This window comes from Harpia harpyja, chromosome 20, assembly GCF_026419915.1.
Source record: "Harpia harpyja isolate bHarHar1 chromosome 20, bHarHar1 primary haplotype, whole genome shotgun sequence".
NCBI lineage: Eukaryota > Metazoa > Chordata > Aves > Accipitriformes > Accipitridae > Harpia > Harpia harpyja.
Window position 1 is genome coordinate 9,228,987 of NC_068959.1, and position 24,281 is coordinate 9,253,267.

General features: G+C 49.5%; 1 protein-coding gene across 2 annotated transcripts in view; it reads left to right on the forward strand.

The window, feature by feature from the left end:
- The window catches only part of CYFIP2 (cytoplasmic FMR1 interacting protein 2), a 56,711-nt gene that overhangs the window by 952 nt on the left and 31,478 nt on the right, over positions 1 to 24,281 (forward strand). The window contains exons 2-13 of one of the 2 annotated variants that reach the window (XM_052816377.1): positions 6,062 to 6,202; positions 8,243 to 8,332; positions 8,413 to 8,490; positions 11,345 to 11,446; positions 12,453 to 12,634; positions 12,966 to 13,062; positions 13,752 to 13,880; positions 15,197 to 15,301; positions 18,459 to 18,550; positions 21,449 to 21,566; positions 22,446 to 22,565; positions 23,208 to 23,333. In XM_052816377.1, coding sequence (XP_052672337.1) covers positions 6,086 to 6,202; positions 8,243 to 8,332; positions 8,413 to 8,490; positions 11,345 to 11,446; positions 12,453 to 12,634; positions 12,966 to 13,062; positions 13,752 to 13,880; positions 15,197 to 15,301; positions 18,459 to 18,550; positions 21,449 to 21,566; positions 22,446 to 22,565; positions 23,208 to 23,333 — 1,356 coding nt within the window. In that variant the 5' untranslated portion in view covers positions 6,062 to 6,085. The remainder of the gene's footprint in view (positions 1 to 6,061; positions 6,203 to 8,242; positions 8,333 to 8,412; positions 8,491 to 11,344; positions 11,447 to 12,452; positions 12,635 to 12,965; positions 13,063 to 13,751; positions 13,881 to 15,196; positions 15,302 to 18,458; positions 18,551 to 21,448; positions 21,567 to 22,445; positions 22,566 to 23,207; positions 23,334 to 24,281) is intronic. The other variant, XM_052816379.1, reaches the window with a different exon arrangement.

The following is a 24,281-nucleotide window of genomic DNA, read 5'->3' on the forward strand; positions in this document are numbered from 1 at the left end:
CCCGTGCGTGAGACCGTTCTGGAGCAAGGTGCGCCCCGGGTAGCGTCTCTGTATTGAATTTTTCCACCCGAGGACGCTGGAAATGCGTGGTGCCAGCCGCATCCCACCTGGGGAGGAACGGACGGATTCTGCCGGAAATTTCCGTGGGTTGGAAGGACCGGGAAGGAATTAAGGAGAAGAAAAAGAGGCACATACTAAAACCTTCCTGCATGCTCGGGGTTGTTTTGGAGAAGGGGGAAGGGTGATGGTTGCGTGTGCTGTCAGAGGACGCTGCCAGCAGCGGAGCTTGTCCCCCTTCGCCATCTGCCGCTTATCCACGGGGGGTTCCTGACCACAAAGATCTCGTAGAATTAGGCTGAGTCGCTGAACCCTCCGCACCCCTCCTGCCCTGCACAGGTACCAAAAGAAAAAGCACCCTAGTGTTTTGCATGATGACAGTTGTCTGGGGTTAGTCACCGAGATGGGTGACTAGCCTGGTATTTTGGTGTCTGTCACAGCCGTATAATTCTAGGGTAATTCCCTGCAAAGGATAATTCTTTTCTCCTTTTCTCTGTACAGTTAATTGTTATTAATGAAGCCTGAGGAACATGGAAAAAATCTTCCATTTTCTGACCAGGGTCTCTTGAGCAAAGCAGACTGCTGATTTCACGATAATAATGTTACTAACAATTATCATCTTTGCATGAAAAATAGGAAGGTTGGGCTTGGAAGAGCAGTAATTGGCCAACTATTAACAATGCTGTCCTCTATGATTTAATTTCGCAAGAAGTGCTTTAGCTGTCAGCAGCGGGGTTGCTTGTAAACTTGCTCTAAATTTCTCCACTATATTGGAAATGTAGCTTCCTATACCTGCCTCCTTCCCTGACCCTCTTTTCTTTGGCACCAGAAAAAAAATTATGAAGTTATTGTAAAAGAACTAAATTCCAAAATAATTGTGTTGCTGAGAGACAAGGGCAGTGTAAATGCCTGGAACTCAGCCCTAATGGAATGGCAGAAAAAGTAGAGTGGAGATATAGAAAAACAGCTTCAGGAGTCATGCACTTTGGCTTCCTTTTTTAATGGGAAGGGTAATTTCATGGTTACTAACATCTGAGTCTATGTAGGGCAGAAGCCCAGCTCTGCCAGCCTCGCTCACCCTGGCTGCGTTTATTTGCTCCTGCAAAGAACCTCCTGACTGTGGTGGTTGCAATTACAAGTAATTCTTGCAGCATGAGAGAAGAGGTTGATGACATGCATCCTAAAACACAGGGGACTTTTAATCCCGTGTGTTTTAGGCAAGGGTCAAACTAAACTTTTGCACCCTGAAGTTAGTTCTCTTGACTAAAAATATGTTGGTGGCCAGGACCATTTATCTTTGTCTTGCTGTGAGGCAGTGGGTATATCAGAAACACTCTGCTTTTATGCACCTGAGACATCAGTCTGCTGGGGTACCTGTCGGACCAGGATGGTTCCTGAGCACTGCTTAGATGCTATTTTGGAGTAAGAGGGAGAAGCATTATCACAGGGGCAAAAATAAATTAAGTGACTTTCCCAGGTTACCCAGGGACTGGGCGTCAGAGCTGGAGAAGAATCCCAGATCCTCAGTAGGTGACCAGAAGCTTGTCCTCCTTCTCTACCTTGCCATGTCCCCAGCAAAAGTAATTTTGCTGCTCATCTCACCCCAGGCTTGTAGGGCTTGGACCCTGTCTTACTGCCAATCTCTGGGGCAACTCCCGTTTTTTCTTGCCTCCTTTCCTGCTCTTGGTAGCTACTGCAGCTCCAGCGTGAATGTCTGCTGTAGGAGCAGGCGAGCTGAAAAACTGAAACAGCCCGTGCCACTTCCCCAGAGCTCTCAGCTGTGCAGCTCCAAAGCCAAGCGCACATGCATGCAACATATTCATTATGGCCCTGCTTTTAAAAGTCTTTCTTTGTTCCCCCAAGCTGCTCTAACAATAAAGTCGTCTTTGTTCCTCTCGCTGCAAAGAGGATGATACTGCACCGATACTTCTGGGCAAGCATTTTGGTGGGGAAGGTAGGACCTGCCCTGCAAGTTCAGGCATCTGGGATGTCCATCCTCGCTCCTTCTCAAAGCCTTCCTACACTGTCTGTTAAATGTGGCCCCCAGGATGTTACCACAACAGAGTCACCGTGTCGGAAACTCTTTAATTTCCATTTCAGGGTGGTGGGGAGCCCCACGTGGCCAGCTCCCAGCGGTGTCTAGAAGCCTCGGTGCCTCTGTGTGACCATTTGGCTTTAGAAGGTGTAAGAGATGGCCAGAGGGGTTGCAGCTGAGATGTGGGATGGGGAGGGGAAGTTTTTGCAGCAGATGGACAGAAAGTGTGAGCAGCACTGCAGTCGTTAGCACCGATGCTCATTATCAGAAGAGGTAATCAGCCCCGTGGCTGCATCCCTCTCCGGGGTTTCACTGGGCTGGGGTTGCCTTCTGCCAGGCTCACGTTCGATTTTGCCAAAATATGTAGGACTGGAGGGACTTTGGCCTCTCTGACCAGCAGCGGGATATGGAGAAGAAAGTAGTTTTGTGAGACTGGCTGTGTTTGAGTTCACGCAGGCAGGATATGCTTCCTCTGTGCGAGGGAAGGCCTCACCCCGCTGCGCACATGTTACAGCAGCAGAAAAGCCCCGTTCCTGGGCAGGTTGCCATGCTGCTTTTCGGATGGTGCGGCCCCCAGCCCCACGGCCACGTCCGTCGGAAAACCACCAGCATGGGCTGACTCTCCTCTTCCAGCACGGCCGCCCCTGCCCTGAGGCCCAGGTGGTGGATGGCAGTTAAGGCTTAATGAGGACTTTTTGATGAGCGTCCCCAGGGATCCCATCTTCCCTGGGCTGGAGCCGCTCGGTTGCTGCCACGTTACCTGACAGCTGCCCCCCTCGTCGATGGACCGAGAGGATGAAACTGGATTTGCTGGGGCAGCCCCAGCACATATGTGTTAGAAACCTTTTTGTGGGAAGGTGAGGGAGGGCGGCGTGGGACTGTGGCAGTGGGGACTTCCCCATTCGGCTCTCCCGGGCAGCCCCCGTGGTGGGGAGACATCACGCAGCACCCCATGGACAGGGCCAGGCAATCGCTGATGCCTTCGGAGCCTTCCCCAGCCTTTGTACCACTGCACAACCCCTCTAACTGCTAGATGGGCAGTGGACCCCATCCAAGAGCAGAGCCCTACAGCCACCCCAAGGAGCAGGCGAGGGACCACGGCACAGGCAGATGGGGGATCGCTCGAGGCTGCTCCTCCGTGCATGATCTGGTGTGAGGATCCAGATGTGCCAGCCCTGGACCAATGACCCCTCCGTCACGCGCTCCGGCTGCGAGGTTGCTGTCTGTCACAGTGTGCTACAGGCATGACACCCAGGGGAAGTCCTGGCAGACCACGCTTTTCCCCGTAGCCTCCGTTGGGTTTGCTGTTGGGCTTAAGAAAGCGTAGAACTGAAATTGGGAGTCCCCGTGAAGACTCATCTGTTAAACCCACAAAGTCTGTGTAGTTTTTCCATCTGCATCCAGATTCTTGCACTCTGCTCAGCCATGGCAATGCACGGGGTGGGCCGACGGCCGATTGCACTGCTAGCTCACTATGGCTTGACACTTCCTTTTCTGTTCATGTATTTCTACACACTGCCTCTCTTGCTCCGTTTGAGTGCAAGATCTTTGGGGCAGGGACTGACTTAGTCTTGCAGGTTTGTGCACTGCCCGGCACAGCAGGACCCTGATGCTGTATTTGGGCTGGTATCTTCTGGTATGGCCCAAACAGCAGCAACAATTTTGTCCCTTGAGTTTCTGAGCAGTTTGGGTGTCACAGGGTTATTGGGGAAGCGTCTTTGATTACGGCAGTCTGCCAACACATTGCACAAATGGCCACAGAGTTTCGCTTATGGAAAAATGAGAAAAGAGCCCAAATAAACAGCCACCGTCCTCGAAGCTATAAAATGGAAGGGTTTTGTCTTCCCAAGCCTGAATTACATAACGAAGCATGTGTGAGTACCAGGGGTGTTTTCTGGGAGCCCAGAAGCGAGTCTTGAGGCACTGGCGGATGGTGGAGAGCCATGGGCAGCCGAGGAGGTCCGTGGGGCTGGGCGAGTGGAGCCACCCACCTGGTGCGGAGCAGCACAGGGTGCTCGCAGGCAGGGAGGAAGCTGCTTCTGCCTGCGGCGTGCCAGGGCGTAATGTCTGGCTTTGACAGTTTCTACCATTTGTAACAGGAAACCGTTTTCGCAAAGAGAGGTGAAGAAGGAAACAGAAATTTGAGTGTGTAGGGAAAGGGCTGCTTGAGATTTTTTTTTTTTCCAGGCACTTATTTCATGGTGCTTCAGCTGCAGGTATAACCAAGCCTGTTTCTCAGCTGCCTGGTACCTTGGGGAAGCATTTGTGGAGGTGGAATGGGTTTTACCAGGCTCATACATGTTCTCACAGCCTGTGTGTGCAGGCAAGCAACAATGACAAGAGGCACAGCAGCAGACTAGTCCTTCGTCACCCAACATGAAGCCGCCCCAGGACTGCACACAGCGTGCATCCCCCTTCGCCGTGGTCCTTGCTGGGTGCCTGTGTGTCTAATCTATGGACATCCCAAAGCCATTGTCCTTCCATGCTCCCAGTGCTGGAAATGAAAAGCAAACTTATATTCTTGGAAATAGTGACTCAAAAAAAGAAAAAAAGGACCTAAGGGATTTGTAGCAGATAATTGCTTGAGTATGAGCGTCTATGGAGCTGCTGTTGCGACCGAAGGAGCCGGTGTGATTGTACGCAAGGAGAGAGGTTACATTGCTGTTGTATCTGGCACTTGTGCAGACACCACTGGAGCCTTGTGTCCTGCTACGGTGTCCACACTTCAGCAAAAAAGTTGCAAAATTGGCTCAAGCTTAGAGAAAAGCCAAAGAGATGATTAAAGGATTGGAAAATACGCTTTGTAACAAGGCAGGCAAAGAGCTCAGTCCGCTTGTCTGAACCAAAGCAAAGGTTGCAGGGTGTTTTGTTGAAACGTGTGAGTATCTTGACGGCAACTTATAATAAAGAGCTCTACTGTCTTGCAGATTATAGTGATAGAACTCTGATGGCTCACATTCGAAATCAGGCTCTGAGTGGGGAAAAAAAGCACTGGTGGGGGTGATTAGCTAATCAAACGACATGTCAATATTCAAAGCAAGTTCTCTCACTGCAAATGTTTAAATGCAATGGGGTGTTTTTCTAGGAGACACAAGTTTTAGGTCGGCCACCGCTATTGCACATGGATTAGGTATTAACTGGGGAAGCCCTGTGGCTGTGATTATACAAGTGCTCAGCCTGGGTGACAGCAGCTGTCCCTCTATGCTTATGCTCTTACAGCAAAGGTAAATAGCAAAGGAGCTAAAGGACATAGAGATCTGTCCTGAGGTTCACATTAGGGTAAGTGCCAGTGAGCTTTCAGAAATGTTTCCCTTTGCTTTTTATTTCTTGTGCAAGTGGCACTGTTGGCAGCTCCACAGCAGGCCGTGACTGGGGAGGACACACCATGTGTGTGGTAAAAAGAGGGAAAAAAATTTCACAGCAACTTCCTTTTTTTGCTGCTTGCAGTGCCACAGCCTGCCTGTGCAGCACTCGATCCTTTCCGGTTCACCTTTGAGAATGCAATTTGTTGTTTACAGTTTCCAGCGCCATTTGTGTGTGTGAGAAGGAAAGCATGTGAGTGTCAGCATCGGTCATACTTTTCTAATCGTGCTGTTTTGAGAGATATTTTTGATAGCTCCGCTTTGTATTTTGAAGCATATGCTTTCACTTGGGGCTGCTAAAGCTGCACTGCAGCACCCAGCTGTTCTCTGTCTTAAAGAGTTTTGCATAGAGTTAAGCAGAGAAGGGCATGGGTGGGTAGTTGTGTTCCTCTTATTCTGCATATCTACTCTGATGTTGAATCATGGAAGGAGAGATGACATAGAGATGTAGGTTAAATACACAAGAAAAGGAAAACGAGATAAACCGGGATCATGTCTCCTGCAGCGCCAGCCAGTCGTGGTTCTGGTTTTGTCCTTTGGTGCTTTCCCACTCAGTCTTCTGGCTGCCGTCTGTCTGTCTATCACCTCTCTTTTCCTTTGGATTTAGTGCAGAAACTGAACATCCAGAACCATGACCACTCACGTCACACTAGAGGATGCCTTGTCCAACGTGGACTTACTGGAGGAGCTGCCTCTTCCAGACCAGCAGCCATGCATCGAACCGCCTCCGTCCTCCATCATGTACCAGGTACCTTCAGCTCCCAGAGGTGGTGGGGCAGGGAGGGTTGTTCCAGTAGCTCATGCAAAGCACAGGGGCACATGGTGCTGTGAGAACGAGCTGAAAACATCCTGGGTTCACCATGTTTAAGGAAATGTTCAAAACAGATCTAGCCACAAATCTGTTCCCAAAGGCTTAAAAAGGAAAGCACTAGAGATTGGTGAAAGGGATCTTTAAGAATGAGCAAGACATAGGGAAGTTAAAAAATGAGGACTAGAGTGCATGAACGGGTAAGAAGCAGGAGATAAGATTTGTGATAACAGCAGAAAGTTCTCAGCAATGTTTTATTATGCACATATTTCTGTGCTTCCTTTTTATGGTAGTACACGCATCTAAGTAGGTCAAAACCAAAGTTTTGCCTGACTTTGGCTGGCCTGTGCTGCTAGCACAGCTGGAGCTGCCGGTCTGGGGAGCTGATGGCATGCAAGGGAGGACAGTCGCTACAATCGCTTCTCTGCCTTCAACAACCACAGATTTAGCTGCAGCTGCACCGACCAAGCAAAGCTTGGCATGAGCCCAGGGCAAGGCTCAAACTCCTGCTTTTGGATCCGCAGCGGGATGCCTCGGCTGCTTGGCCACCACGCCACACCCTGCCCTATAGCACACACCCAGGGTTAAATATAATATGGGGTTACTTTCTCCATCCTGCCACTCCTGAATTCGTGACTTACCCGTGGCAGGGTATAAATACACCCGTACAGTGATTGCCGTGCTGTGTATGCAGGGGTCTGAAGTTACAGTATCTCTTTCAGCAGGTCAGACTGCGGGCTCATTCAGTAGCGTTAGTATCTCTGTGGGTTATCAGACCCAAAGGCAGTTCTCGGCTGTTCAAATTTCAACTCTCTCTGGCAAATCTTCATGTCGCTTTTGCTTATCTCTTCTTTAAATCATTTTTACTCTTTACTGGCTTGTGTCCTGGGAGGGGCTCAAGGTCCAGCCTTATGGCACAGCCTCCTTGCAGGGCCATGAGTGTGTGCACGCTGCCGGGCCTAAAAAACCTCATCTAAACTAGATCTAGAGATACTGGCCAAGCCTGTAACATCATCATACTTGGTTTGTATGTAGCCCTCTCCCCTGCTAGCCAGAAATGCATATGCAGCCTCAGCTTTTCTTGTCACATGCGATGTCCTGGAGGCACGAAGAAGAGTAGCTCTGTGGCCACAGATCTGTGCTCCTGGCTTTCCTACTCAGGAAATCAGTTATTGAGGTGAGCGTGGTCACTGCAATGCTAATGTCGTTGCAAGGAGCAGCTCTGGGCGCCTGGGACTTCTGTACGCTCTGCCCTCCAGCAGATACCGTCAGCCAGCCTCCGCGGAGGAAGTTACCCCAGCACAGAGCGTGTGAACGGGCACTCGGTGCAGAGAGGCTGAGGAGCTGCTTTTTCATCCCCTGCCCTGCTCTGCACTTTCTTGCTCCCCTGTCCCAACCCAAAGCAGTAGCTCAACTTCCAAAACAACTGTTCATTCCAAAGCATCTGCTTGCAAGAGCAACTCTAGTGCTGATAATAGCGTCTGGATGAGTGCTTTCATATTTATGTTTTCCAGACATCTCGTTCCCTGCCCTTTCTATGTGTTTATTCTTTGCAATTCCTGCTGACAGGATGTGGTCTTCCCCTAGCAGCCAGGTCACAAATAGCAATTAATGAGGCTGCATCTGTCTTTGAGTTACCAAGCTAAAATCCTTAGAATAATTGCTGTAGGTTTGCTCTCTGGTGTGGCTGCAATTCCATGTAACTGATCCCCACCTCGTTTGTCTTGATTGCCCTGTTTTCACACATATAACCTGCGGGGTTTCCTTTAATGAACACATGTGATTCAGAAGCATCTCAGGCTGCATGTATGAAACTACTTCAGACCTAGAGGTGCAGCACCTCAAATTGTACATAAGCTGCTCCCATGCCCCAGGAGCCTTACTAATTTTGCTTTTTGCCAACACATCCCATGCTGGACTGTATCAGGTGAGCAAACAACTAGCTGTATTTTAATCCCCATCTCTCCGTTTCACCCATAGGCTAATTTTGACACAAACTTTGAAGACAGAAATGCCTTTGTGACTGGCATTGCCAGGTACATCGAGCAAGCGACAGTGCACTCCAGCATGGTGAGTCCCCTGGGCGCTGCCCCAGCGACGCTGAACCTTTGGTGCGTGCCCTACCCCAGCAATGCCTCTCTTTCTTTCAGAATGAAATGCTGGAAGAAGGCCACGAGTATGCTGTGATGCTTTATACATGGAGGAGCTGCTCACGAGCCATCCCCCAGGTACTCAAGCCCTTCCCAGGCGGGAATGTTCCCAGAGCACCTAGCTGGTTTTGTCTTCAGTGTGGGTTAGTTTGGACTGGAGACAGAAGAACAAAAAAAGCAGAGAAGACTGAAGCAGATTTAAAAGTTGAAAAGAGAGACCACTGACTCTTCAAATTGTCTTCTCCCCACCAAAGTTTCAACCACCAATTTCAGCAGCTGGTAGCCATTTCAGAAGCAGACCTATGCTGCTGCCCTAGCAAAGGGCATCTGCTCTGTACCCTCATGTATATAGCAGCTCCATCCCTGACACCTCCTAGTAGTGCCTCTGAGCTCAATCATGCTTACTACAAGCCATCTGCCTTATATACATTTCCTGATTTCACAAGCCCCTCCCGCTCCCCAAAGCAGTCACACCTGACATTATTTCATCCCCGCAGAACCAGCTTGTTTGTCCTACAGCTGCTAACAGGACTCAGCTGAGCACAGCTCTGGTCCAGCACCGTACTTGGGATTGTGCTGTGTTTTGGCACTTGGGTCTTTATCCACTTCTCTGTCTGGAGAATGGGTAGCCTTTGCTTTAATTAAAGCAGTGTGATTATTTCCTTCCCGGTGCACCACTTGTATATTTTTCTCTCTCATGTTGTGGGGAGACAGAGTTTGCTTCAGGCAAAGGCAGTTAGTTTTTGGAAGTTGAGAGTAAAATCATCAGATCTAGTTTATATCACACTTTCCTGATACCATTGTATGGTGTCATACCATTACATGGTATCAGGAACTCCAGCTTCAGTTAAAAATTGTACCAGTGCTGAGTGGGACTCTTGTGTTGCGTGAAGAAGGGAGCCCAGGCAGCCTGGGATGAAAACAGTGGTTCCTCTCAAGATGTGGCAGATTCAGGCTCTCCCTGACTTGCACTGAGCTGATTAGGCAGCTGGGGCACGTTTCAGCATCCCAGACTGCTGCCCAGACCCTGTGGTGCTCTCTCTGCCCCTGTGGGCGCCCCAGAATTGTGGGTGTTGTGCGACGATGCATGAAGGAGCACTTCAATATGCCAGAAACGTTTCCCCAAATGCCCTTTTTTGTTGCTGATATATCTGAGGATCCTGATCTCCCCCCACATTTAATCATTCTCCTCCTCTGCTGCTAGTTCTGCTTCAACTGTTTTCTAGTCATTCTCTCTCCGACCTGAATTTTGGTGGCTTCATCCTGCAAGCACCTACAGGCATGAGTAAGATTGCCCACATGGCCCACTGATCGTGATTCAGACTCCAGCTTAGAGCTCATCTGCAACGTGAACACGTGCTGGATCACTGTAAAAATGCTGACTGACCATGCTTTGGGGTGGGTGCAGTGCACTTCCATTAACCCTTCAGATAAAAGGGTTTGCAGTGCTTCTGTGGAGCCAGGAAAAAATATTTCCACGTGGCTGGCAATGCCCATGTTTGTGATTCCCCGGGAGAGGTCAAACCTCAGTTCCCCTTGGGTTATACTCTGCTGATGGTCTCATGAGACCCAGCCATGGGGAGGTTTCTGCTGCTGAGGGATATTTGCTTATCTCCCATTTATATTTGATGCTGAGCTGCTATTGTCTCTCCTGACTACGCTAACAGAAGGCAGGCTGTGGCTGAGCTGATGGCAAGACAGTGCTACAGATAATCTGTTTTGGCATTTTAGTGTCCTCCCATCCCGGCCGCCCCCGCGATGTTTGTGCCTCTCTGAGCGTAGCTTTGGGGTCCCTGCTCTCTGCCCCATCCTCCCCGCCGCGGCTGCACTCAGTGCCACGTGTGATGGAGGAGCAGGCAACACCACGGCAGAGGGTTCATTTATAGATTCACCAGATTTGATCTTGCAATGACCCCTGCGCTTTGCCATGGGGCACATGGCTGTGGCTGGGGGGGTCCTGTTCTCAGCCCCCCAGCCTGGGTGCTCGGTCACGTACACATCCCTGTGCTCCATCAGAGACTGTGGTTTTACAGGTGAAGAACAGAGCCTACACCTAAATGTGCACCACTCCTCCCTACCGCCAGCTGCATCTTCATGGCCATCAATATTGCCTGACTGCAGTATGAAACACCGGGCCAGGAACATTAGATTCCCCACAACAGAGAGGGCAAAGCTACTTTTGCATCTTCCCACATGTCAAGCCGGCTGATTTGTCCCCTTGCACCCTATGCATCAGCTGCTGGGCTACTAAATTTGCACCAGAGCTGTCAGCCCCATCACAGCCTTGTGTCAGCAACAGCTGGAAACAAAACCAGAGGAAGACAGCAGGATCCATTGCCTTGGGCAGTTGGGGTTTTCCCTAACAGTTTGGTAGTGACTCCAAGTAACTGGAAATGAGATGGATGACAACTGAGTAAGTCCTTAAATTTAGCTTCCTAGGATTCCAATGAAGGTGACTCACTTCATTGCTGCTAGCCACATACAAGCCCAGTGATTTTTAACAGATTGACAATAGAACCAAAATTATCCCAGCAAGGCTATAGCAGAGCCATAGCCTGGTGCCTTGTGTGTCCATGGGAGTTTGCAACACAAAGTCTCAGATAACTTTATGATATAACATTCCCATGTTGTATAGCAAGTCCAGACTCCATGTTGCACGTGTTCTACCCCAGACAAATGCAGTAGAAGACCTTCGTTTGTCAGAGTCAGGATTGTGCCTGTTTATAATGCATGGAGAGAATTTCATATCTAAGAAATAGCCCCTTCTGCTGTTACCTATTGCATTGAGAACAAGCTCCCTCTCAGGCCCCTCAATTGTCCTTAGATGGCAACAGGATTCACTGTGAAACAAGCAGAAGATGGTGGCTGTTACAGTCCACAGCTGTGTTAGAAACTCTGATGCTGACAAGGATGATATGTCTTTGCAACGCAGGTGAAATGTAACGAACAGCCAAACAGAGTGGAGATTTATGAGAAGACAGTGGAAGTCCTGGAGCCAGAAGTCACCAAGCTTATGAAGTTCATGTATTTTCAGGTAAGTGGTCAAGGAAAGAGGCAAAAATAATTACTTTGGTGTTAACTTATCCTAAGCGGGGCTGTGTTATCCTTGCCTGCCAGGCTAGCTTGGAGAACCCCTGAGCCCCCTGATATGTCTCTTCCTTGCAGCCATCAGCAGATACCTGAGACCTGTCTAAAGGAAAACCTTTGTGTCTGTTGCTCAGCCCTGAAATCTTGTATACAAGTAGGGCATGAGCACACCTCAGCCGCTGAAGTTCATGGGGGACCAGAGCCCCCACTATGCTAATGGGTGGCACAGGCTCCTGTTTTTCTGGGGTGTTGGCTGATGGATGTGAAGAGCCGTTTCTCCACCAGCACAGCTTGCTCTTCTGCTCTTCCCTCTGAAGCAAAGCCAGGAAGAGCTGAGGGCTGGTGGTGTGGCTGGTGCCTGGGGTGGGATGCAACCACGCAGCTGGACACCCTCCTGCTGTGCCAGGGTGTGCTCACAGCCCCCTGAACTCGGGGGTCAGCTGGCAAAGAGCACCAAAGCTTATATTTAGCAGTTGCTACACTTGAGGCACTTGACAAAATAATACGCTTAGATCCCAACAGAGCAATGACCACATGGCAAACACAGAGCTGCTGTGGGCTCCAGGGACCTCTCCCCGTCACCGCCCGTGTTTATAACTGGCTGCAGCTGGGTTTCACCATCATTTTTAGGTTTTATGTCCTATGAGGTCTTCATGCCCCACCTAAAAAACTGAAGTCTGATTTTGCAGAACACACTGCACTTGGGGCAGGCACAAATGGAGGGTTCGAGCCCCCTTCTCCCCTCCAGCACTGAGGATGTTTGTCTACAGTGGTTTGTAATGCTGCTTCGTTTCATGGTGATGGTGGAGAGGGACCCTGGAGACTCCATCCCCAGCAGAAAAATGCTTTGGTTAAAGGAAGGAGGTGGTGGGTGGGTGGAAGGGGGTCCCAACGGTGGTGCAATGACCATGCATGAGCCATTGCTGGGATAACCCTGTCCTGCTGCCTTCCAGCGCAAGGCTATCGAGCGGTTCTGCAGCGAGGTGAAGCGCCTGTGCCATGCTGAGCGGAGGAAGGACTTCGTCTCCGAGGCCTATCTCCTCACGCTGGGCAAGTTCATTAACATGTTTGCTGTCCTGGATGAGCTGAAGAACATGAAGTGCAGTGTCAAAAATGACCATTCCGCCTACAAAAGGTGAGAGGGGGTGAAGCAGCGGGAGCGGGGACAGGACTGTACCTGGTCTGCAAGGGAGCGCCTGCTCTGCCCAGCAGTGAGATCAGGTGGACATCAGGAGGCTGGAGGCTGGGTTTCTGGACTGTCGTAGGCTCGCTGTGTGAGTTTAGGCAAATCTCTGAGCCCTGTTGTGTTTCAGTTCCCTCTTGGTAAAACAAGGAAAGGGCAGAGCTCTGCTGCAGGCGGGTCTGAGGCTGCTGCGTTGCAGCTGCAGGTCAAACAGGGAAGATGGGTGGTGAGAGTCTCACGTTGGGTGAGCGATCCTTGGTGACGTTGAATTTCTCCCTTCCAGAGCTGCCCAGTTTCTGCGGAAGATGGCAGACCCCCAGTCCATCCAGGAGTCCCAGAATCTCTCCATGTTCCTGGCAAACCACAACCGCATCACACAGGCAGGTCCCTTTTCTTGAACCACTTAGCCTTTCCGTGAATAGAGAGAGGCAATGATCTTGCCAAGGCTGACAGCACTTCAGATCAGACTGTTCAGACCCAATAGTTGTTGGGTCATTGCCGCTGACTGATGGTCCTTTGGTGAGGCTGTATAATTCTAGCAATATCTCCTTCTCATGGGTCATCTGGGGTGGCTTTGAAGGTCTCTATGTCAAGACAAAGATGAAGGTCTAAAAGAGCTCTTGGAGGGGGAGGTTCTGCCACAACCTCTTCCCTGTTTTCCCCAGGAAATCCATCCAGTCCGTCTCTGCGACTGCATGGGGACTGCAGATCAGACCCCATGGCCCTCCACACTCCACAGGCTCTAGCTTCTGCTAATTAGGTAAAATATTGCACCGAGACAGGAGAGAGTCAGAAAGTCTGCTTCTGAGGCATCTTTCTTTACATCTCACTGTCTGATGTTTGGCTGTTGTGATCAGTCTGAAGGGGAGAGCTGTCCTGCAGAAGGAAGGTTGTTCCTTACAGGTGGTACCATGAGATCAGTCTTCTGCAGGTAACTTAAGAAAAGCACACGTTTGAAGTTTGAAGAAAACTCTTATGATTCTACTCTTAATCCTTCAAATATGTTTCTCCCCTGGTTTCTGCTGTTCCTCTGTCCATGTGGATAATGTGGCCCCTGTTGATATTTTAGTGTCTGCACCAACAACTAGAGGTTATCCCTGGCTATGAGGAATTACTGGCTGATATTGTCAACATCTGTGTGGATTACTATGAAAACAAGATGTATCTCACTCCCAGTGAGAAACACATGCTCTTAAAGGTGAGATTTGGCTATGCTTATGGGGCTGGGTGCTTGTGTAGTTTCACTTTTGTTTTAGTAAAATAAAATTCCCTCCCAACACAATGTTTCTCTTCATTTTCTTTATTTTTTCCTCCTTTGGATTTACATGCATCCCTTCTCTGCAGAGCCAGTATCCTCTGGACACAGGAGTTGCTATGAGATGGGAACGGTCTCCGCATGCAGCAGCAAAGCTGCCTTCCTCCTCTTCATGTTTCCCTTCTGATCTCTGTTACTTTGTGTCTTCTGCTGTGATACCTCACCCCCCCATCTTCTTGCCTTTCACCTCTTCCTTTTAGCTGAACGGCCGGGATGGGGCTGTTGGTCGGAGATGTCCCACCCCAGTGCTCTGTCGGGCCGCTGCTGTCCTTTCTGGCCTTCTCCCATATTCCCATATAAAAACCTTCCTTCCTCTCTCCTCTGCTCTTCCCCATCTCTAGCTCTATCTTTGCCCCCAATCCTTCCCAAGGTTGTCAGCAGCTCTGCCTGCCTGGGACTAAGCACATGCGTGGTGGTGGTCTCCAGCTGGTGGGCGAGAGCACTGGTGGGTGCCCTGTGCTCTCCAGAGCTGGAAGGGGTTTTTCTGTTGTACGTGGATGTGTGGGATCATGGGCTTGACCTGGGTAACTGTATAGGACATGCCAAAATCACCACCAACTTTGCAACCCTGAATTTTCTTCTTGATGCCCCCTCCCAGCAATAATTCCCTGCAGAAGGCAGATCCTTCCAGGTTTGGTTTCCTGACTCCAAAGAGCCCTCAAGATGAACATGCCAAAGTATCTGCTTGTTTTGTATATTTGTCCTTACTGTCAGTCAGTTATTATAGTGATTGCAGTCACTATTACCGTAAGAACTTCATTACCATGGTATGAGTCAACTATGGTTCTTTGAAGGATAATGTGGGTAGTTTGGACATCTGTAATGATTTGTACTGAATTAAAGGGGAAAAATCAATCCAGAAGAATATTTTAAATGTTCTCATTTCTTTTCTGGGAGTAAATGTTTGCCTTTGGGTGGAAGAGACTTTTGGGTTGTTGTTATGTGGGAGAGAGGAGGAATAAATTACCAAAGTGAGCGTCATGTGTTTTTGCACACAAAATGGAAGCAATCCATCACGTGTCCTCTGTCTACCATGCATATCCTTGCAGATATGTGCATGTTTTATACAGTCTTCTCATGAGTGTCGGGTGGTACAGGAGCCTGAAATGGTCTTTCCTCATGCTAAGTGATGGAGAACTGTCTTTGACTTGTGCTGCTGACTTCACACTAATGAAACCTAGCTTTTCCATCTTCTCCAGGTGATGGGATTTGGCCTGTATCTCATGGATGGGAATGTAAGCAACATTTACAAGTTGGATGCCAAGAAGAGAATCAACCTTAGCAAAATAGACAAATTCTTCAAGGTCAGTGACTTGTCTGGGTAAGGCTAGAGTTTATTGCAGACCAATGAATTAGTGACCCGTACCATTGCACGTGCTGCCAGCAAAAAACAAACCGCAGGAATCATTTACAGCTCCAAAAAACCCAAAGGGTTGAGAAATTATCTAGGCCAAAGGATGAGGAATGGGATTGCTGTGAATGTGCATGGGCGCAGGGCTGCAGCATGGGTGAGATGCCGGCTCTAGGTGCCAGCAAGGCTGTGAATGGGTGAGCGGTGCCTGGAGCTGGCTCTGCTCCGGCGGCACTGGAACCAGGGAGCCGGTGGGAGCTGAGGACCCTGCGTGTCCTTGCTGGGCAGCCAGCTGCTGCCGCGGCTCTGCCTGCTTTCTGCCGAGGGGCAAAGGATGGGGACGGAGCGCGGGCTATCTGTTTTGTGGACGAGGGAAGGGTGTGCCAGACTGACATCGCTTCTGTCTCTTTGCACCTTTCTGAGGCAGGTTTGCAGTCCCCTGAGGAGCACCGTGATTTCAGGCCACCGGCAAACCTGGCTGGTTTGCTGAGGTCTGTGCGGGTGATGGTTGCACTCCTCTTTCCCTCAGCGAGCTGCTGAGCTGAGGGACAGGGGACACAGCTGGCCAGCCAACATGTGATCTGGCAGTCCTATTTTGTGTATGAACTGTGCTACCTGTAGGACAGAAAAAGCTTCCTGGGGAGCTTGTGTCGGCTGGGACTGGGAGGTGTTCAGCGAGTTCCTCAAAGGGCTCACCCGGTGGTTTGATGAACCATTTTTGTCTTCTCTGAGATTTGGGTTTTGGGTAAAGGCCTGTGAGAACTGGATGCTCCCAGTGACGGGGTGGGAAGCAGCCGTGCAGCCTCCTTCTTCCCATGCACATGTGCAGCTGAGTCCAGCCATGGGCTAGTCCACAGCTGGAGGCCAGGCTGCATTGCCCCGGGGCCACTCAGCACGAGAAAGGTTTGGGATAACCCTGTTGCTTCCCCCCAAAATCTGGTGTGTGTTAGCCACCAGCCACCAGTGGCAGATGGGGACTGGGGCTGAGACTCTGCACAGCACCGCCTGCAGCATTCGCAGGGGGAAATGATGCCTCCTGTCCATCACTTCTGCGCACCCGCTGGGTCTAGAAGGCATTTTAGGTTTGGGGCAGGTCAGCTCTAGGAGGCATGGTGGGATCTGGCAAGGGACAAATGTATTGGCAGCAAAGAATAACAGTATAGCAGGAGGATAGCAGAATAACTTCCCAGATGGAGCAATTAGTTTTCTTTTAGACCTACTGAGCTTGAGCAGTCCTTCCAGAGTCCTTTTGCCTCCACTGTATTAATCTTTCTTCTGAGATGGAAAGATTAGGTTTTGTTACCAACATGTGCTCCACATCAGGGAAAATGAGAAGATGATGATTTTGGGGGGGCCACAGAGCACTTCTTCCCCATCACTCTTTCAGCAGAGCGGATTCTTCCTGCCGCTTTACCCAGAGAGCTGCTGAGGAGCCTGAAAGAAGAGGTCGGCTGTGGTGACAGGGTAGAGGATGCCTCCCTGCTTATTGCCCCAGCTTGCAGTTTATAGATGATGTGCTGAGTCTGTGCAAGGGGAGGGAACAGGCGAGCCCAGATAACTGGTTTCCTGAAAGGTTGATGTACCAGCTGCTGCATACTCACCCTGAGCGAGTGGGGACCTATTTACCCCAATTTGCATCATCTCCTGGAGACAGCCCTGAGAGCAGGGCTGAAATGCCCGCATAGGGTACTACGGACGGACTCCATAACCTCACGGTCAGGGCGATAATGAGGTGTTTGAATACCCTCCAGTTGCTGGGGGGACTGCTGAAGACTGCAGCTCTGCAAACGTGATTTATCGTGCCATCCCTCAGAGTCTTCTGAGTTCTCCCTGGTTCAGCACTAATTCAACTGAATCTCAGTTTAAATCAAGCCCTCATTGTAATCTGTAGAGTTTGGTCATCTTGGTGCATTCAAACAGATTTGCTGTTCGTTGCAAAGTGCTGTGGGCCATCAGAGAATCAGGTAAAATATCTTCCGTTGCATGGAATAACTTTCTCCTTTCCAGCTTTTTTTTCATTTGCTCTTCTCCAACATCTGCTGTGGTCTCACCTAATCAGTTAAGTACCACTCCAGACTATCAGATCTCAATAAGAAAAGGCCAACTACTCCTCTTACTACATCTGCTTATTGCCTTCTGATTAAATTTCTAGTGGATTGACCAGGAATTTGAGTAGTGAAAATGAACTATCCCTTCATTTAAACCTTTTGTGAAAGCGCCACTGGGAATCCCTGATGACAGCATTACAGATCCTCCACACAAGTCAGCCTGAGAAGAGAAGCATGTGATAATAGGATAGGGAATTTGCCACCATCTTCCCTGAATTTTGGGGCAAGGCTTTTGTAGCTGGGTGAATTTGAAGCTTTGTATTTTATTGAAGAAATGTTGGTAGCCCTTGGTTGAATTTTGTTTGCAGCTGAAAGCTTAGTGAAGCAGGGACCTGTCTGATTTTGAGGTACGTTCAGTGCACTTTGAATTTATTTCCCATCCAAATCCTCCTGAGACGTAAGGGGTGAGCAAAGCCATGTTATATTGCCTGCGTCTTTCTCTTTGTGGAGAAGTTTTAAGACACATCACAAGTAGCTGCAGTGCCAAAGTACAGTCTGAGTCCCTGGGGAAAGATGCCACATCCCTGGGAGTCCAGGCAGCGAAGCAGCCTACAGCTCCCCTCTGAAGGGAGCTGCAGCATCTTACTGCCACAATACCAACGTGCTGGCTTTTCATCCCTCTGTTCTCTTGGAGGATTATGGTGGGAGTCAATAAGCCCTGCTCAGGAATATGGTTCTCTCTTTTTGCTGTAAAAAGAGCCTTTCTCTGGCTGGGTACAGCACTGAACCGTTCTGGCCATAACCAGCCCAGTATCGGTGAGGCCAGGGCTCCAGAGCACTCGCAGGGGGCGATTTTCCTGGCACAAAAAGCCTTGTGATCATTTTCGGTCGCTTCCTAGGTGTGAAATGACCCTGGGTCCAGGTTTGCACCTTGGTTTTAACAGCCTGACACTTTCCATAGCTTCAGAGATGCAGGATGCCATTTCGTAGTCCCTTGTGTTGCGCTGGGGCCACGGGCTCTCTCTCCACCGTATTTCAACCATCTTTTGTTTTCTTTTCCAGCAGCTGCAGGTGGTTCCTTTATTCGGCGATATGCAGATAGAACTGGCCAGATACATTAAGACCAGTGCTCACTATGAGGAGAACAAATCCAAGTGAGTGCCTGCCATAATGTCTCTTGGCTTCTGTGTGTGTCCCGAAAGCCGTGGGAGCTGCAACTCTCCGGCGTGCGTGAACTCTGTGCACGGGTACCCGTGTGTGTCCCTGTGAGGCGTGAGTCCCGGCGTGCCAGCTCTGTGTGCACGTGTGTACCTCCCTGTCCCTGCATGGGAAGATGTCCTCGCCGGCCCCCGAGCGCGTGCGTGGGCAGCCAGCTCTGAACCTACGTGTCACCGTGCCCCCCGCGTGCAGGCAGGGGAGCGGGCATGCCTGTACGTCTGCTCCCGCCGGCAAGGGCTGGGAGGGGGCTCGGTGGCCGGCAGCGAGGCAGGGGGAAGGAAAGGCGGCCGGCGCGCGGTTCGGGGCAGCCGCTGAGTGCGTGCGAGGTGTGCGCGCCCGGAGGTGTGTGAGTGCGAGCAGCGTGTCCCTGCTCTGGAGAGATTTTAATCCACAGTTTTCATCTCAGGGACAAAATCCTCCAGAGCGTGAACACCGCAGTGGATCCCTTTGCAGTAGCCAGGGCGTCTCCTGTAGCTCAGGCAGGTGTCGTGAAGAAGGGCAGCGGGAATGAGGGTTGAACCGGGGGCTCAGATGCGCTGGAAATGAATGAATATTGTGGGAGAAGGGCAGAAATGGAGTCGTTCTGAGAGAGCTCAAGAGCGGCGTGGTGGTGTAAAGCACTGCTTCCCAGCCTGGGTTCACAGGCAGTTTGCTGCTCCCGTCAGATGAATTTGCAAGACGTTGTTTCAGATCGCGCCAGGTGTGCGCGAGGCCCCACTTGTCTTTGTAGCTTTGCATCGTGCTCAGTTATTGCTAGAAGAATCGGTGTTAGGTTTGGATATCCTTGGAATGGCGTTTGCAACCACACGTAAGCAAAGCCCGTCTGAGCTCTGTCAGGCTGTAACGGCTGATGGCAGCCCAGCTTTCACCAGTGAGTATCCTTTCACCTGTGGGACCATATTGTGTGGAAGTCAGATTTCTCTGGCGTCTGCAAGAAGCAGCCTAGCCGAGCTGTATCTTCAGCAGGACAGGAACTAACTAACCTGCAGTGTCATCTCTCCGCTTCTGTTTGCTCATCCCCTTCCACCCCAGAGGGTCCAGGTTTTCTGCCCGCCACATGGCTCACCCAGGAACGGCCCTCCCCAAGGCTGGTTGAAAAGTGCCGGTTAATTATTCATGAGAAATTTGAAAACAACGCGGCAAAACTTCCTGAGCGAAAGGTTTTCAAGTAAAATTTTTAAAAAATGAAAAAAAAAAAAAATTCTACAAAATGTAAATTTAAAGAATGTTTTTGAAAACTCAATTTAAAAGGGAAAAATTGTCTAAAAATTTGCACCTTTTTATCCCAAATCATTCAGAAAGCACATTTCAACGAAACATGTGTCAGCTGCATTCATTTTCTCATCTCAAAACCAAGGTAGCTCGCGGGCTGTTTACCTGTGCACAATTTTAATGTCTGTCTTGAAATCTGTCTTACCAGGTCTGTGTGCCGTACCTTACTAACCAATGTTTCTTCCTCACTCACTTGCCTTCCCAGCAAATTGCATGGGACTACCAACACTAACTCTGCCAAGGTGGTTCCATATAATCCCCATTTCTTACTAATACTGTTTTTGTCACTTTCTTTCCCTCCCTGTCTCCATGAAAGTGGAATTAATTGGTGTTTTTCCTGCATGGCGCTTTGTTTCTGCACTGTGGACTAGGTTGTGTGTGGCAGGGAGGGCTGGTACAGCCCTGGCCATTCCTGCTAACCTGCCGATTGTCCGGTGGGGAGCACAGGACATTGGAACGGGTAAGAGTCGAGTGATGGGACTGTGGGAGGATGGATTTCACAAGGGATGACATGGTCCAGCACTTCCAGGACCTTCCACCACCACAAATATTGGCAGCAGGTGCCTCACAGTTAACTGTAGGAATATGTCTTCATGTCTATGTCCGTATCGGAGGCAGGTTTCTCACCTTCCTTTTGTACAGCCAATCTAGACTGGAAAAGATGACTATCTGTCTTAAGATGGACAATTTTTTAGGGAGGAGAAAACCAAGATCTGAGCATTTACATTGTGGTGACAGACAGAGACATGAGAGTCTCACTGACAGACATTTGCTTGCACAAAGCATTTTGGTGGAGCCATTCTGGTTCTATGTCTGTGGCTAATACAGAATGGGGAAAAGGAGATGTTAAATTAAATAGACCTGATTTGCACCATTTCTTCATATGACTGTGCCTTTGGAAGGAGAGTGCTGCCTTCTTTTAGGACATCATTACACTGTTACATGGTACCTGTGGGTCAATGCAAATGAAAATCTAGTTCATTTAATCATATTCTGCTCGTCATTTATACTCAGGGTTGTTCACTGAGCTGACAGTGTGAGCCAGAACCAAAAACAGGGTGGAAGGGATATTCCCTTGCTGGCCCCTTGCAGAGTCTTTCCTCACAGGAGGAGGCAGCATGACCCAGCCATTTCAGACCTGGAGGGATAACCTCTAAGGGGATGACTAACCTTAGGTTTAGCAGAAAGAATGCAAATGATGCCGGGTCTTTGCAGTTCATCCTTCCCTGAAAGCTTGTCCAATGGTGGCCTGGGAAACAGCCATCTCTGCCCATGGGGGCAGGTGAGCCCAACACGGAGAGCAGCCTTCAGGGTGGATGGAGCAGAGATGTTTGGGCTGAAAGGTGAGGCAAGTGTCCCCATCATGCTGCGTGAGACCACCTCTGGAAGACCCCACACACCAGGAGACATGAGGGAGACAACAGAGGCTGACATTTGCCCTGGAGGTGGCATGTCTTGAGCATGTTGAAATGAAGAGAGCAGTTGAGCACAAGGCTTTGTCCCTGGGGGTGTCTGAGTGGAGCCCCATGTCCTGTCCTTGAAACCCTTGCTTTTTTGCCCAGGTGGACATGCACTCAGAGCAGCATAAGTCCCCAGTACAACATCTGTGAGCAGATGGTCCAGATCCGAGACGACCACATCCGCTTCATCTCAGAGCTCGCTCGCTACAGCAACAGCGAGGTAAGCTCAGCGGGTAGTCGCCGTAATCAGGCTCGTTAGACAGACGAGGCTGGGAGAGGACAAGCATGGCAGGAGTATGGTCTGCCAAGGACATACAGTGAGGAGGGAAGAAGAGAACAGGTGGAACAAACCACTTATCAATCCAGCAATAAAAAGCAAGTTATGAAAGGCCCCTGCAGGTGCAAAATCACATGCACCAGAAGATCTACTGCAACAGCTTCTGCTCTTTGGCCACAGCTTCTTTAAAATAAGAAGCATCAAAAATTTTGCAACTAAATGTTCATTATTAGCCCAGTGGCAGAACACCCATGACTTGCAAATGGGTCTTTTCTATTACACAGAGCTATTGGTCAGGGCTTTGAGGAATGTTCACGAGGGCATCTCTGTTCTTTCATTACTGAATGTCAGCACCCTCTCTGATGCCATTGTGACTGTTTTCTGCAAATGTGTGATCTTTATTCATCAGTGTTAGTTTAATGAATTGTTAGCATTCTCGGCCCTTTTCTTTTTGGCATTTGTAAGTGCTTATTTGAACTTTAAATCAGTGAAGGACTCTCAAGGATTTCAGTAGTATTAGACCATCGAAAAGGAATGGGAAAGTGGAATGAAAACAGTCAGTTATTTGCTCTGAGGTGACAGGTCAGACTCATTTTTCTGTAGGAAACAAATGGACTGCCTGGGTAAAAAGAGCCTTGCCGAGTTATACCCCTTTTCCTGAGGGACAGTACATGCACTGCTCAATTTTTGCTTGATCATAAGGTCACAAGGAATTCATTCCAGCTGGAATTTGAGAGAGAGAGATGTGACTGCTGTTTGGCTCAGTGAAGCCTCTGCAGCAAGTTCCTGAGTCTAGCCCTGACGTGATGTGATGTTCTCCAGGTGGTCACTGGCTCAGGACTGGACAGCCAGAAATCAGATGAAGAGTACAGGGAGCTCTTTGATCTCGCTTTACGGGGACTGCAGCTGCTGTCCAAGTGGAGTGCCCACGTCATGGAAGTGGTGAGTGCATCCATGGAAGTGGTAATTGTGTAATGTCCTCCTCTTTCCAGGTGAGCGTGAACATTTTAACATGGCATGTAACAAAGACTCTAGAAAGGTGAGCTTGCTTTCATGCCACCTAACTTTAAGGCATTAACAAACACACTAAGATCGGGTAGCTAATGACCCCGAATACCCTCTGTGCCAAATGGAGAAAGAGAGCTTGATCATCTCACCCTGGACCTGAACTGCCCTTTGCAGATGTCCCCACCAATGTTAGAGGGGGACTGGGTGACTGTTCTCCTAGCCTGAACATCTCGGTTAAGTACTGAAAGCTGTTTGGGATGAGTCTGGGTCTTGAGCTACTGAAACTAATTCAAATGATGATGGAAATTCTTAATTTGGAAAATTTCGACCACATCTCAACACAAGTCCATGGATGTCAACAGCCCAATATGACTGGCAACCTCCCAAATAAACAAAAACAATATTCAGTACGGTGATGATAAAGCCAGGAAGAAGCACAAATTCTGCTTCCAAAGGAATGTCAAACAACTTTAGTAATGTCTAGGGAGCATTTTCCTGGCATAGGGCCCTCTTCAGTCTTTCCAGCCTGGCTTCTTACTCATTGGAATGTTGACAATGTCTCTTTCCATCTTCTAGTACTCTTGGAAGCTGGTTCATCCCACAGATAAATTCTGTAACAAGGATTGCCCAGGAACAGCAGAAGAATATGAGAGAGCCACCCGCTACAACTACACCAGTGAAGAGAAGTTTGCCTTTGTGGAGGTGGGTGCCAACTGCACAAGAGTAGGAACCAGCCAGGGCTGGTTTCCCGTCCCATGTTCCTCAGGCCAGGGGAAGAGGAGGGAAGGGCATCTCACCGTACTTAGCCGGTTCCTCATCCCTGTGACCCACGTTAAGGGATTAAGGGTTCCCACATCCCTGTGGCCCTTAATTTGCCCAGAACTAAGGGGCAAATTAAGTTCTTAGGGAATCCTGCTGGGATAGGAACACTGCACCAATGCATGACGAGAGCAGTTCTCCTCTCTTTTTCCTGATCCTGCTTTTCTTATGCTGTGTTTGTGTGCTGGAGAAACACAGAGGTGAATCCTTATGTTTTCTTAATATTGCTGTATTAAGCCTCTCCTGACCTGAAAAGGGGGTTCAGGGCTCCTGAAAAAAAAAAAAAAGGTGTGGGCTTGCAGAGCAGTGTGATCTGAAGCAAGATCAGGAGCTACATTCAGGCGCGGTGCAAACACAAGAGATCCTCAGCCAGTCCCCATGACCCATCAACTCTCAGTCCAGCTGTCTGTGGACTGTGGCTGTGGGAGGCCGAGGCCCTCACACCTTCATCTTGCCTTACACAGTCCAAGGTGTTTGAATATTGCCTTCATTTTTGTGGCTCACTCCCTCCTGAGAATTGTCACTGTACCCTTGTCCAAGGAAGACTGTGCCCTGGGGTGGATGCAGGTCTGTGCAAGCCACGGAGCTGCACCCACGTGTGGAGCTTGCACAGTTTCCTGGGATTGTGTGTTATTAAAGATATCAGGAGATCAGGAGTGGAAACAGAGCCTGCCTAGGGACAGGGGCCATTTGCAAGAAACTAGTGGTGTAAATGCTCTCCTCGGCTGCCTTTGATCTGTAAAGCAGCTACCATCAAAAAAATTAGCTACCTAATTACTGGGCCTAAGTTACTTGAGTAGAATTAATTTAGTCCCAAATTCTCTTAATGTT